Below are 14,585 nucleotides of genomic sequence, written 5' to 3'. Positions count from 1 at the left end.
TATAATAACTGTTCCTGGCACCTGAATGACCCAAGTCAGCCATATATCTTTGTGATCCTTCCTCCATCGCTTTACCAACTCCCTCTTCTAGCTCCTCCTGTATTTTAAAAGCACCTGCAACCACATAATTTCTTAGGCATTTATAAAATCATAAAACTGAACGTTTCCTAAGGTTACCCAGTCTTGTTTCCTATCTTGTCATGGGATTACACCTAACTTATACTCAGGGATGATACTGAGAAGATGCTACATAAATACTAAGTAACAGTAAGCTGAGATGATGTTACTGTCCAACCATTAGCAGCGGCAACAACTAAAAATGTGACACTAAATTGCCACATAAAAAAACATTTAGGTCAAAGTGAAAGAAAAGATAAATGCATTTATTGTTTATACACACACACCCACACACACACAAAATTTCTCAATAATTTTACCCAGAAAATGATGAATCAAACCAAATGAAGCATGCCACTTAAAAGCAGAATACTGAAAAGAGAGAGAAGCATGTATGTATATGGGAAAGATGGTCTGATTCGGTATTTTCTGGTTGGAGACCACAAAAAGAGGAAGAAAAGGGAACAAACGGAATTATTTTTAGTTCTATGCCTTCTAAGCCACCAATTTTATGTTCTCTTGCATAAAATATGGTCAGCTGCAGTTAAAACACACCAGAGAACTTGACTCGGTAAGCAAACTCCAAATGACTGTTCAAAGATTATGTGGCTCATTGTAAAACTGCCAACTATCACAATATCAACAAGTCCATTTTTAAGGTGCTCTTGGTGCTGAGGTGGAATTTGCTTTCTAATCTATTTTGAGACGATACTATTATCAGATTGACACAGTAAGATCCCCCACTGCTGTGGGCCAACTAGCTTCTCACGTTTTCTTTCCACCTTTGAATAGATGCAGCCCAAATGCCCGGGATCTGGGAGTTCCTCGGCACTGCTGACTAAGGGAAGTGGAGAGGCTGCCCTTGCAGATAAAGGCAGGGTGGGGTCCACGTTTTGAAGTGGGAGAGGAAAATAGTCTGCAAAGTACAGATAAGCTTTGCTTAACCGTTGGCGTGAAGATGGCTTACAAAAACACATTTAGAAAAAACGACAATGTGTGCTCTCCGACTAGACCTCTCCTGAGGAAGTAACAAGAGTTCGGGAAGGTTCTGTGGTGGTCAGGATGGATTTTGCACTGCGCTGGCGGCTGCAGCAGGAACATAGGGGGCGGAGAGCCTCCTGGACTAACCAGCACCATGCCTGCCCCCGCGGGCCCAAAACACGGGACTCCCTGGCCTAGCCTCCTCTGCCCTCGGAGCCGCTGCCCGGGGAGCTCTCTGTGGTGAGAATGAGGAGAAACCGGATTTTTAAACAGCAGAACACTTCCAGTCCATTAATGTAGCATGTATAATAGTTCGAATGTCTGATTTGTACATGACTTTGAGAGAAAGGTGTGAAATATAGAGCACAATGCTTTTTAATTTGCATCAGATCATGAACCCTATGCCAAAGACACATAAAAGCTTATGGTTGGTTATTGAATGTTTGTCATCTACTACAAGCCATGCTAATGCCTTTCCAGATTATTTTATTTAACATTCACAATGATCCTAGGAGTGGGTTCTGTTAACATCCCCAATGTTATATGGGGTAAGCAATCTGCCTGAAGTCAAACAGCCAGGACTGGAAAAGCCAGCTCCGTCTGTAAGACCCACCGCTCCTTCCTCCCCATCACACACCCTAGAAAGAACAGAATTATTTTACTCAGTAGCACTTACTTCAGCTTCACTGAAAGCAGTGAGTCTACGTAACTAAACTATAATTTTTTAAATGTATTTCAGATTTAGAATTTTCATGAAATTATTACACTTTGCATCTACTTCCTTCTGGATTCCCTATATTACTATAATGTGGTGTAACTATCTAAAACCAATTCCAAGTTATATTTGTTTCATATAACACAGAATGTAAGTTAACAGTCAATACTATGTGAAGACAGTGCAAGTCTCAAAATTTCTATACAGGCTATCAAGCGACAACTATTTCCCTAAAAAAATGAGAGCACAAAAACATTTTCCTATCTGTCTGCAATCTTCACACTTTTTTTTTTTTGCCTAAAGAGAATTTTTCTAAACAGAAATGGACATAGCTCAAAATTATAAAGTAAACTTTATAATTCTGCAGGAAAAAAAAAAGTAGAAGAAAATAGAAATGAGAAAGAGATGAACAGAGAAACAAAGAAACCAGAAAGCAGGAAGGAAAAGCAGCATAAAGTGAGGGAGGGAACTGACTGCTCTCCCCACCCAAAGGCTCCTGGGTCTTCACTGCCGAGCTTCCGGTCTGCTCAGTGAAGCGTGAGTAGGACAAGGAACTTTCTCCCAGGCAACCGCTGAGCCTCTGCTGGAGGCGGAGAGGCACGCCTGGGGATCATCTTGGTCTCAAAAATACTGCCAGACCTTGAGACTATTCCAGTTTCCCATTCCACACTCTGTGTGATCACCAGCCCTCATACACGTTTTACTGAGCATGACCCCAATAGGTCTTCAAAAGATGTTCTCTCCACCTCTCAAGCAGACTGGTCTGCAGCAGCAGTGGTCCACTAGGCTGGAAGCTTCATGTAAGTAGAAACCATGTTTTTCAACTTTGAATAGCAGCATTGCACAGTGCAGGGCACGCGATGGGTCATTGATGAATGAATGAGTGGGTGGTCTTGGGCCCTATTAAACACCACTATCATACCCTGCCACTAGGCCTGCTGAAATGACTAGGTGTCACTTACCATGCAGAAGAAAACAATAATTTAACTTGCTGGCATCAGAAGGTGCCAACTGTGGGCCACAGAGAATGGAGATATGCCAAAGGGTCATCAGGATAAAAACCCTCCCAGGACGGGGCCCTGGACAAGCTTCCAAGATCCAGAAAAACCAAAAGTTGCACCCAAGATAATCACCCCCCGCCTCCGTGAAGACTAGTAAGAATGTTGCTCCACGAAGGTAAGGGTATAACTTAGTCCCTACTTTACCCCTCCTCACTATACCTGGCATGTGGTCATCATGAATCTCTGATGTAGGTTAGAGGAAGAATGGATGGATGTGGAGATTAATGGCTGCAAGAGTGGGTGAGTGATCAAATGGGCGAATGAATGAAACAAGGAGGAAAGATGATTTCCTGTCACATTATGACGTCGTGGTGGGACAGACAAGCCACTGAGCTGATTTGTGCTTCATGGATACCCTAAACTTGTCCCCAGAGTTATAATGAAGAATAATAGGCTTTTTTTTCCCCATATAAGTCTCTACAAGATGGAAGGTTTCAAAGACTCTTCCAACAATTTTGACTCTGAAAATAAGGAGTGGGTATTATTATTCTTTAGTTCCTACCAACACAGGGAATAATTAATCCTAGAATCTAGATACTTGTAACTTCCTCTCTCTGTACTAAATGGCCACATGTTAAAATGATCAGATGTTTGCTAGCAAGTGAAACACTGAGTTAAATTCACATCATTCCATGGGACTCTTTCTGGGCCAATCTTTCCCGGGTGCCCTCCATCTAAATTCCTTTTTCAAGTCTGACAACTCTACTGGGGCCCTTTGTGGTGATGGGTACTATACTAACACGTCAACAGAAACAAACAGCATCCCTCCACTTCTTCCACTGAGGACAGAGTAACAGCTGCAGATCTGATTCACACTAAACCTTTTATCGTGATAAACTGCTGATGACGAGACTTTGTTTTCTATCAAGTAGGTGTGAGTAGAGATCAGCCAAGTCTCGCTGACCCAGCATTTTAAAAGACACACTGTGGCACGTGTGGCTGAACTGTGTAAGGAATGCCCTTGAGCCACATGTGAAGGCAGAAAGCAAATCTAACATTCAGAAGCGCAACTGAGCAATTTTCCAAGTGAGATGATCTGCTGGGAGCTAGAGAGCCCTTTGTCCCTATTTGTGTGTGATGGGAGACTGGCTTCTGAGAGCAGCTCAAGTCGACGCTCAGTGGTGTCCTCTCAGAGAAGAGTGAAATGCTGGTGTTCATGCCTAGCAGGGCTGCTCTTGTTGAGGGTCCCCACTGTGTCACATTCCTGATCCTGAAGCCCTAAAATGTATCTGCCATTAATATACTTTGCGTGTCCTAAGACGCACATTTTCTGTTTTAACATTTCTCATATTGGTCCACACCTACAACAGATGCTATCTTAAAATTAACAGGCAGTTTTTTTTATGTGTGTGTGTGTGTCTTAGAATTACATAAAAACAACGGTACGTCCTACGATCGATGGTCTCTTGAATGCTATTAAATACGGCACTGAACAGTTTGTTCGTGCAGCCGGTGTTCGATGCTGCACATCGTCATTCCGTGTTGGGGGTTCTCAGAGGACAGCTGCCAGATGTGTGCAACCCTCTTTTTGGTGACACATCTGAGAAGGCCCTTACGTGCCTCACAACGGTGGTATGGCCAAGAGGTGAAGCAGTTGCTGAAAGTTGCTTAAGAGTCTCACGGCTGCACGACAGCTAGCTAACTCTATTCTAAATGTTGATCTAATTAGCTATCCACACAGTAAGAAAAGACAATAGCAGCATTCCCCCCAAATTTCTTTCTAGAGCAGTGATATATGCCTCTTTTATTCATGGTATACAGCCCTTTAGAATCTAGCTCAACTTAACATATACTTCAAACTTCCTTTGGAAACGAATGTTCCAAATCTTTAGCTTTTTTATTTGTAATGTAAGGAAATAACAGAAAAGGTTCTACAGCCAGGACGAAGAATAAGGCCTCGAGAGCTAAGTTAAGTGACCATGTATCACACAGGAACTGCGCAAACCGAGACCAGTCGGGACACAGAGCTACGTTAGGCGTCCAAGAGTGTTTCGAATTTTGTAACTACTTCGGAAGAGCAAATCTAGTGGGCCGTTAATTGAGAAACGCCGTACCTGTGTGTGGGGACAACTCATCCAGCAGCTTCACCATGCCTTCTCCTTGCTTGGAAGTCCACATCTTGATGGGGGATCCGCCTCCGATCCTGCGGTACTGCTCCTGAATTCTGGGGGTTCGGCGTTTGGCGATGATTGGTGCCAGCTTACTAAAGCATTTAACGTGTAGGTAAGTGGATTTTATTCCATCTTAGCAACTCAGACACATTTTTTTACTCGATTTAAAAAAAAAGGATAAGCAAAATTTTTAAAAGAGCCTAACAAGATCAAGCCTTTAAAAATTAAAGCTTGGGGTCACTGACAATGGCCAGTTCTTCCGGCCTAGATTAGAGAGAGAAAACGAGATACTCTAGGGAGGGGCAGCCCCCTCTGCCCCACGAGTTGTTCCTCCGGAGGCGAGATCCGAGATCCGGCACAACACACACCCGTGAGGAGGCCTTGGGTGTGTGCTAGTTCCTGTCTTAACACCTGGTCCTGCGGCTCGCAGGAGCTGGGATACAAGACGTTAGGAAGCATATACTCCTCCCAATTAAGAAAATGTACATTAATCCCATACATTTGCATGTGTGAGCAAAGGTGTAACATGCACAAGAATGTTCACTGTAACCGTGTAAACGACCTAAAGATCCACAGCGAGGCACTGGTTAAATAAATTAAGGCACAACCATACCATGCAATTCTTTACGGTCATGAAAAAAATGAATGAAATCTATATAATCTGGGATGGGAGACCACCTAGGAAGACCAAGTGCTGTAGGTGTAAAAAATAAAAAAAATAAGGGATTATAAACTGACAAGGTCCTTGCAATCTGTGAGGTCAACCAAGGGTTACCTCGCCTAAAAAATAAAAAAGGAGGAAAAGAAGGAGGGAGGATGCAAGGAAGGATGCAAGGAAGAAGACGGCAATAATCCATATTCACAGTGCAAATGAATAAGCAGTCACAGCTTCCCTGATTAACACTCAGCTGTTAAGTGCCAGGAACAAATATATCTCTAAAGATCTTCCAAGGTACCTCAGCTGGGTCAGGACAGCTGCAATTTCCAGAGCTCTGGGAGGACAGGGCTCAAGGAGAACACTCACAGACTTGCTTTCTCTCCCCCTTGCAATTCTTCCATTACCATATCTTTCTTATATCCAATGGAGAATCTTAACGCTGCCCTAGCCACTACCACATATGCGTTATAACCATTTATTTTTTTGAAACTACAGAACTGAGATACATGTAAGGCAAACGCATTGCACAAGTTACGAATAAGTGCGGGTGTCACAGGTAACTTACTCTTGAATAGGCAGCGTCATGAGGTCCCGGTCCAAGAAGAGCCTCAGGAGAAAGTTGTAAACTTCTCCGAGGGTTTCGGGGCCTCCCATGTTTAGCATCAATATTCCAGTTTTCGGCTTCCTACGTAAGACAAAATGCAACAGTTGATTTGTAACACTTTTTAGTTTCCTCTCGGGTAGAATTTTGGTTTGGCTAGCAAACTCTCATCTTATTTGTTTGATGCAAATGTAAAAACCCACAGACCTGTTCACTGCCGTCCATCTATTTATCTGGGGACTCACGAGGCCTCCAGTTCTGCACGGTCCCAGCTCAGACCGCGACCTTCATCCATGGCACTGGTCTTCACTGGGCTCAAAATATTTCTCTATTAAACTATCAGCCCTGAACAAAGATCCCATTCTTTGGGGACCGAGAATCGAGGTATAAACCTAAAATTGTCCTGACGATGAAGCATCTCTTCATCTGAGAGCCTTATAAATACACATGAAAACACAAGTTATCTGATCTCTCCAAACCTCATCTTCCTCATCGGTAAAGTAGAGAGGCCACTGCCTGCCTCAAAAGGTTGTGCTGAGAATTAAATGGGAATGTAGCTGTCCTTTGCATGATTTGGTGCACACAGTAAGTTCTATTATACACAGAGACATCTTGGGTTTCCCTATAATTTTAAGCCTCCAGAGTTTAGTACCAGCCCATGTCTCACTCTGATCTCTTCTTTTTAGATGATTATTAATTACTGACAAATTATTTCTTGCTACTCTGCTTCCTTTTCCAGCACCTGCCTTTACTCCTTCTTCAGTGTCTCCTGCTATGATAAACTACATTTCTCACTCTACTCTCACCTCTCCATCCTTCATCTAAATCCACTGCTTAAGTAATTCCTGTAAGAAACTGCTCTAATTTATTCAAATTAGTCTCAAGCTAAAGAACCAAGCACCCAACGAGCAAGAAGAAGCAAAAACAAAAACTCTATAAGTTTTAGGTAAAACAGCGTCTGAGAAATTAAAAAAACAAAAAAACAAAAAAACAATAGGACTATGCAAAAATATAAATTTCTAAAATCCAAAGCGATTTACAGTTGACACAGCCCAAAGTGAGCCAGGCCAGGATAGGAAGGGTTCTCTATTCCTAAACCCACCAGGGGTCAAGGTGAAGTCAGAGCAGAACCAACTGCATCTCGCAGGCTTCCGGGAGCCGCCAGAAAACCATGACCAGAACCTGCAAATATGAAGTCAGAGGCTGAGACAGGACGAATAACTGGAGGCCTGTGTGTTCCCATGAATGGGGAGCCACGTGATGGCAGTGCAAGAGTCTGCAGGTGGGGGGAAACTAAGGCAAACAGGAGTGTTTCTTCCATTTTTTTTCAATTTAAAGAAAATTTAGATATAATTCATATAAAATTTGCCATTTTAAACTGTACAATCAGTGGTTTTTAATATATTCACAAGGTTACGAGACCATCACAAGTATCTAAGTCCTGAATGTTTTCATCACCCCAAAAAGAAACCTCATACCCATTAGAGCCACCCCCCTCTCCAACCTCCCCCACCCCCTTGGCAGCCATTAATCTACTTTCTGGATCTATAGATTTGCCTACTTAGGACATTTCACAGAAACAGAATTATGTAGTATGTGGCCTTTTGTGTCTGGCTTCTTTCACTTAGCATGAAATTTTCAAGATTAATTCATGCTGTAGCATACATCAGTACTTCTTTTTTTGTGGCTGGATAATATTCCATTGTATGGACATACTCTCCTGTCACTCTTCATAAAGCAGCTGAGAAATAACTAGACTGAGGTTTATCTAAAACACCATTATCAAGAATGCACTTTGTAAATCTACATCCAGACCACCTCTAGCTACTGTAGTGACTAAACCAATCCTGCTGAGATGGCTCTTGTTTGGAAAACTATTCTTAATGTGTTCTAAAACTAATGATATTATGATGACAGTTTAATCGCAATTTTTATACAACTGTTAACAACATTTGGCAATGTTAGACAGCAGTGTGTGTCAAATTTATACAGGTGGAGACTGTCTCCTTGACCAAGCATACTGTAGGTGAAATGTGAATCCTCAGCCTAAATTTTCAAAATCAGAACCAAATCCTGGGGAAAGGGAAATGCTGCATTACAATGTAATCAGAGATTTTCTCATCCAGACCCAATTATAAAAATTAACTAAGTTCATTTTCCACATCACTACCTTGTACCAGAGTTTCCTGGCCTCAGCATGGCTGGCATTTGGGGCTGGGTAACCTTGGTAGTGGAAGGCTGTCCTGTGCACGCAGAGGTTCATAGCATCCCTGGCCTCCACGTACTAGCTGGCAATAGCACACACCCTACCCCAGTTGTGACAACCAAAAATGTCTCTAGACGTTGCCAAATATGTCCTGAGGGGCAAAAATGTCCCCTGTCCTCTGTAGAGACCACTGTGTCAGAGGAAGGGGGTCAAATTTCCTTTTTATTAAACCACGAATTATACTGCAGGCATCTTGTTCTATAACTTTCCCATCCCCTCCGACCCGAAGTCCTATCAATGAATTAACAAACGTATTAGGCTTTCTTTTCTTGACACCTGAAAATTCCAGATTCATTATATTGCGAAACTGTAATATTCCCTTAATCTTTCTACTCAGACCACCAGTGTTCTCTTGGGATCCTATCTTTTACTCTCAAAATATGTGACTCACAATAAATTAAGTGCATTTTTCCATGGATTGCTGCCAGTTCACAGATGAGTGGTTAAGAAACCCCAGGCTAAGAGACCCACCTAAGCCACAGAGGGTATCAATGTGCAAACGGGATTTCGAACTGTTTTTCATCTACACCTAAGCTTAAAACAACAGTGGCTTAAAATGGGACACGACCTTGCCCTGCAAACCCATGTTTTGCAAACCATGCTGATCTTATACATGAGATGCACACGATTTGAAAATACCTAAATACACATGCACATCATTCAAAACTGTGTTATGCATGATGAATGGTGCATTAGTAAGCCCTAGTCCGATACCCCTTTTCCAGAATGTGAAGTACAAAGCTTCAGTCGAGGGTCTGTCTCTTCATCCCTCTAGACAGAGCACATCTGAGACCAAGGTGTGAACGGCCAAGTTCCCTTTGTTTGAACATAAACATGTATACAGCGAAAAAATATTTAAAATTTCTCACTTGAAAAGGTTGCAACATTTTGCCATTTTTATATTCTAGAATTCTCAAAATGTAAGTTTTTTTTTAAACTATTAATGATACGTAACAGAAACTTAGCTCGTCAACTAATAGAATACTATTCTACTGTATACAGTCAGTATTAGAATAAGAAAAATGAATCCCTGCTCTTCATTAAACCTACAAGATGTAAATGGCCTGAGGATCTATGCTGCCTCTAACACATGGTTTGGCAAACCACAATCCATGTACCAAATTTGGACCCTGCCCCCATGTTTGTTTTGTAAATAAAATTTTATTGGAACATAGTTTACTTGTTTACCTATTATCTGTGGATGCTACCACATTACAACAACAGAGTTGGATACCAGCAAGAGAGACCCCAAAAGCCTAAAAAACTTACTATCTAGCCCTTTACAGACAAGTTTACTGACCCCTGGTCTACTAGGGTATTAGCCTAGTAATGTCTAGACTAGTACAAGCACAAAGCAGCACGATGCCTTCATGAGGTCTAGCATCAGAATGATTCACAAAGATACTCACCATGTCATCATTTCTAATCTCTAAAAACTATAAATAATCTATGTGCCTCATAATATGGGACCAGATAATGATTTAACAAAATACCCTCAAATTATTAAAATAATGTAGAATAATTATATTTATATGGTGACATATTATTAAAGAGAAAGTTATAAAAATATATACAGTATTGTCACATTTTGGTAAATATATACTGAATGAATATTAAGATACAGATATAGAGACAAAATACTGTATGGTGAGATTATGTAATTTTTAAAAATCTTGTCGCTATTTTCTAAAATGAATGCCTTTCTTTTGTATAAATATAATAGTTACTTAATAAAATTTCTATTTTTAGATTTTTATTAAATTTTAATAATTTAATATTAACACTATTTATATAATTGACTTTTGCCAATAAGATAAAATAATAATGAAATAATTTTTTTCCAGGGCTCCATGTAGAATCAGTTCTTCGGGTTAAACCAAGTGCCCTCAGTACTTAACGTACTTTGCACTATGGCTGAGGTGAGCAAAGAGGGGCCGTGGGGACGAGTGGGAATGGCGCCCCGCTCAGCACGCCTGACCTGAGACAGCGTCTGCGCTTCCTCTCTTCCTTGCCAGATTCGACGTTTTAGGAGGCCAGAGAGTTGAAAGAAGATGATTTGGGGTTCCATCCCTAATGCCCTATCCCCTGCAAACCTCAGTTTACTTAGTATTCAATCAATGTACCCTTGGTCACACTATGAAATATAACAAACACGAAATAGGACTATTTTATTTTCATAGCTGTATGACTTTCACAGAACATCTGGTCTACCAGAAAGATCAATGCATTAAATAGTTCATAGCTTCTTTCTTTCTTTCACTCTGTTTAGTGCTAAAGTGTGGTATTTCTATTTATGCACTCATTTAAATAATTGTTCTTTACAGTCTTTTCTTGCCTCTGTGCCAGAGGAAGACCTGAGAACAGCTGTGGCTTCTGTAATGAAAGAGGTACTCACAACAGTGCCATGCCTGCTGACGTCTGCCCGCAGACGGCAGCAGCAAGGTATGAAACAGGTACTTTATTTCTTCAGTAAATTACACATCACATTATGTCACTTACAATTATGTTCACTGTGCTAACAGATGAAAAACAAACGTAGAGTTTACTATAGAAAATCTTGGTAGATTAGTTATTCTCGATCCTACATCGGACATAGGTTTCATAGGTACGATTGTGTTATGTTCATAAATACATTTCCAGCATATACAGAATTTGTGCTATGTGACATATTCCAGAACTAAATTCCTAATGATTTGCATACTGTTTGTACTCAACTCCATGTCCTTTAACAAAAGCCCTGTGGGATTTTTCTGTGTCAACTGTACCTCAATAAAGCTGGAAAATAAATAATAGATGATTTTTAAATTTGTAAAAATTCAAAAAAAAATGAAAAGCCCTAAGGTGGGGGAGAGGGGAGTGAAATCCGGTTAATAGTTTAACAGCTGTTTAAAGGAAGCCAGGACAATCACACGGCTCCTCAATACTGCGTTTCCCCAGCACCGCTCCTCCTAGGAGCCTGCATCACTGGTGTTTGCATCAATAAACCGAAATCCTTATTAGTACCTAAAATTAGACTCATACCTCTTCCCTGGTTGAACTTGAGGACTTGGGCTTCTGGCACGTTGGGCTGTTTCTGTGGCGGCTGTGGCTGCGGCTGCATCTGACTGGCACCTCCATGGCTGATGGGCCCTTGACCTGCCGTGCACCACTGTGACGAAATTAAAGTGGCAGCATGAAATGGAGCTGGAAAGTAATTTCTTTTGAAAAGGTCCTCGGAGCATAATTCCTGGATTTAAAATTTAAAGAGATGCTATTGCAGAGGTGATGTGCTCAGCATTTCTCCACAGGCAGGTGAAGGCACTTAAGGCCTCTCCCAGGGGACGTGGTGGCGCCCCCTAGGACGGCACAGCAGGACTTACACAGAGCCTTTTCAGAAACCACACACCTCCTCCCCAGGCCTTGGCCGCAGACTTTGATAGGAACCCTCATGAGAATCGCTGTACCTTCTGGAAGTTACTGATGACAGCATGCTGCTCATACGAAAGGTCAGGAGCCTGCAGAGGTAAGAGCCACTGCCTTAAGGAGTGGAAACTGGCCCAGTTTCCCACCAGTTGCACAGATCTCAAATCTGCCTCCAAGCCTTCTCTAACAGAGCACCAGTGCCCAGGCCCCCAGTGTGGCTCTGGGGCCAAGAAGGGGGCCCTGGCGCTCCTCCTGCTGCACCCGCCCCGCAGGGTGTTCAGTCTGCATTCATGAACCCCCGAGTCCACACCCCACACTCCTGACCAGGGTCCTAGTACCTAGGACTCCAGAATTCCCTGTCCCCCATGCCCCACACCCACTTTCGGGGTCTGCACAGGCTTCTTTCCTGGGTCCGTCCTCCTGAGGGCTGACCGTGCCATCGGTGTAAGCAATCCTTGACCTGAAGGGTAGCCAACGGGTGGCTGTTTGGAGCTTGAACATACAGACAGGAGCGTCCACACACGTGTATGCACAAGACTCTTCACAATGCAGGACAGAGCCAGCAGTGAGAAGAGAAGCAAGGAAGCCTGCAGGCCAGAGGCAAGTCTCCCAAGGCCTCCATGTTTCTGCAGGAACTCCAAGTGGTTATGAAGGTCTATTTGTCAGCATAGGAGAACTGAATATATTTTGGTTTATTAGCTTGCTATCCCACATATGATATGTGGTTCATCTGTACTCTTGCCCTGGGCCTCACAAGAGTCAGTGGTGGGTCTGGAGAATCCACCTGAATCGAGGAGTCCATGGCCGTACGCAGTTGCTGCTCCACACTGTACACGTGACTTCCCTTCCCTAATCTCAAACCAACTGGTTTGAAAACAGGCTAAGATCAGTCTCCTCCTTTCCTCCTCCTACTTATGAGTCACAGGAGTCCTGGTGAGGAACTCGGGCTGGGGACAAGCAGCTCTGACTCTGAGTCCAGCTCTGCCACTTACTAGTAATATAACTGGGATCAGATTATAATCTTCCTGGACCTTAGGTTCCCCGCTGCAAAATGACACCATAACATCCTCGTGAAGATCACATCAGGTAAAACTAGTGAAGCATTCTGCACAGGGCCTGCCACGTATGATTAGTGCTGGCATTTTTTCAGTCACGCATGTCTAGAGCACAAGGTCTACACCTGCTCTGATTTTTTATCACCTAGCATGTGATAAAAATAAAAATAAAATATAGGAAAATGGTATCTCCAGGCCACTTAGATTTCCAACTATCCAGACTGTGCCCTTTTCCAACAGTTCAATTCTGCTCAAATGAAGTCTCAAACCAACCCACATCTCCTTATTTTAGATACATTCAATTCTGAACTGCATGATGAGATTTAGCTAGGTTCTCAATCATGCCACAATGTCTGCAATTCCTTATATGAATGAGATTATATCAGATCCCATGGGGTCTGAGAATAGAACTTTGGCATCCTATAACATGACTGCTGGTAATAAAATAAGATTTCCTCCTGTGAACCTTAGAAAGGAGGACAGAGATGGGGTGAGATGAGTCTCCAACTAGTACATGAGTATTTCAAATATACTTCTGTTACGGTTTCTAAATCCTTCCATTTAGTTACCTGTAACCTGGACAACAAATCATTTAAAGTTTCTCATATTGCTCCATGACCGCAAATCTAGAGTCTGTCAGACTTTGCCACAGGAAGGGACAATGAAAGAAAAGATTAACTTGATACTTCTTTCAGCCCCATTACTGCCACTGTGCTTCTTCTTCTTAAAAGATAATGCCTTGACTCCCAGCACCCTGTGTGACCTGGTCCTCATTGCACACTGGGTCCTTATTATATTTCTAACAAAGGCACCTGTAATAAGATATGGAAGTTCAGAGTGGATTCTCTCTTCTCCCTCTCAGTAGGTGCCAGACTGATGAATTAGGGAACTTCTTCGAAAAATAAGTCAGCTCTGTGTCCAGTCACTGTTCAGATGTGTTAGTATGTGGCCATCTTTTACATAATAATAACTGAACATTTTGAGAGTCTCGATGTATCTACTGCATGCCCGGCACTGTGCTACAGACCTTACCTATATATAATCTTCATGGCGAGCCTACGAGGTACCACCTTACTCCTTTCCTTTTACATTTACCAAAGCTGAAGCCAGGCTGAGTACCTTGCTCAAAGGGTGAAAGTCAGGAATGCTGCAGAGCTAGTATCTCAACCAGGTGTGCCTGACCCAGAGTCCCATCAGCTCATCCTGTAGACACAACCTACATCACGGTTTGCATCAGAAATATGTGGGGTTGTCAAGGGGTCTTATTTGTTCTCCAAATATCTCTAGAAACTCCAGCCCAGGATGCCTCGTGGTAAGTCCTGCTTCCAAGGACAAGTGAGCACCAGTGATGCCAGGGGCTAGAGCAGAGCAGCTCTGGACACACTGCCCTGCATCACCAGGGACAGAAGCACCAGGTAGATGCCCATGTAATGGTGATGACGATGAAGAAAAGTGAATAAAATGGAGTCACTATGGTCAAGCTGCTAAATTATTAAAAGAAAGTAAGCTGATGCATTAGGAAACGATTCTATTTTTGCCCTAACTAGCCTAGGAACTTAAATTTCTGAACTTTCCAGTCCTGCATCAATACCTGAATGTACATCGGTCTGTTATAATC

General features: G+C 42.4%; 1 protein-coding gene across 1 annotated transcript in view; it reads right to left on the bottom strand.

The window, feature by feature from the left end:
- The window catches only part of FECH (ferrochelatase), a 32,513-nt gene that overhangs the window by 16,336 nt on the left and 1,592 nt on the right, over positions 1-14,585 (bottom strand). Inside the window, 5 exon segments of the mRNA XM_023531172.1 lie at positions 3,230-3,291; positions 4,929-5,077; positions 6,209-6,328; positions 11,532-11,658; positions 12,293-12,372. Coding sequence (XP_023386940.1) covers positions 3,230-3,291; positions 4,929-5,077; positions 6,209-6,328; positions 11,532-11,658; positions 12,293-12,372 — 538 coding nt within the window.

Source organism: Pteropus vampyrus, unplaced genomic scaffold (assembly GCF_000151845.1).
Source record: "Pteropus vampyrus isolate Shadow unplaced genomic scaffold, Pvam_2.0 Scaffold62, whole genome shotgun sequence".
In the NCBI taxonomy this organism is placed as follows: Eukaryota; Metazoa; Chordata; class Mammalia; order Chiroptera; family Pteropodidae; genus Pteropus; species Pteropus vampyrus.
This window is presented reverse-complemented; position numbering and strand designations above follow the sequence as displayed.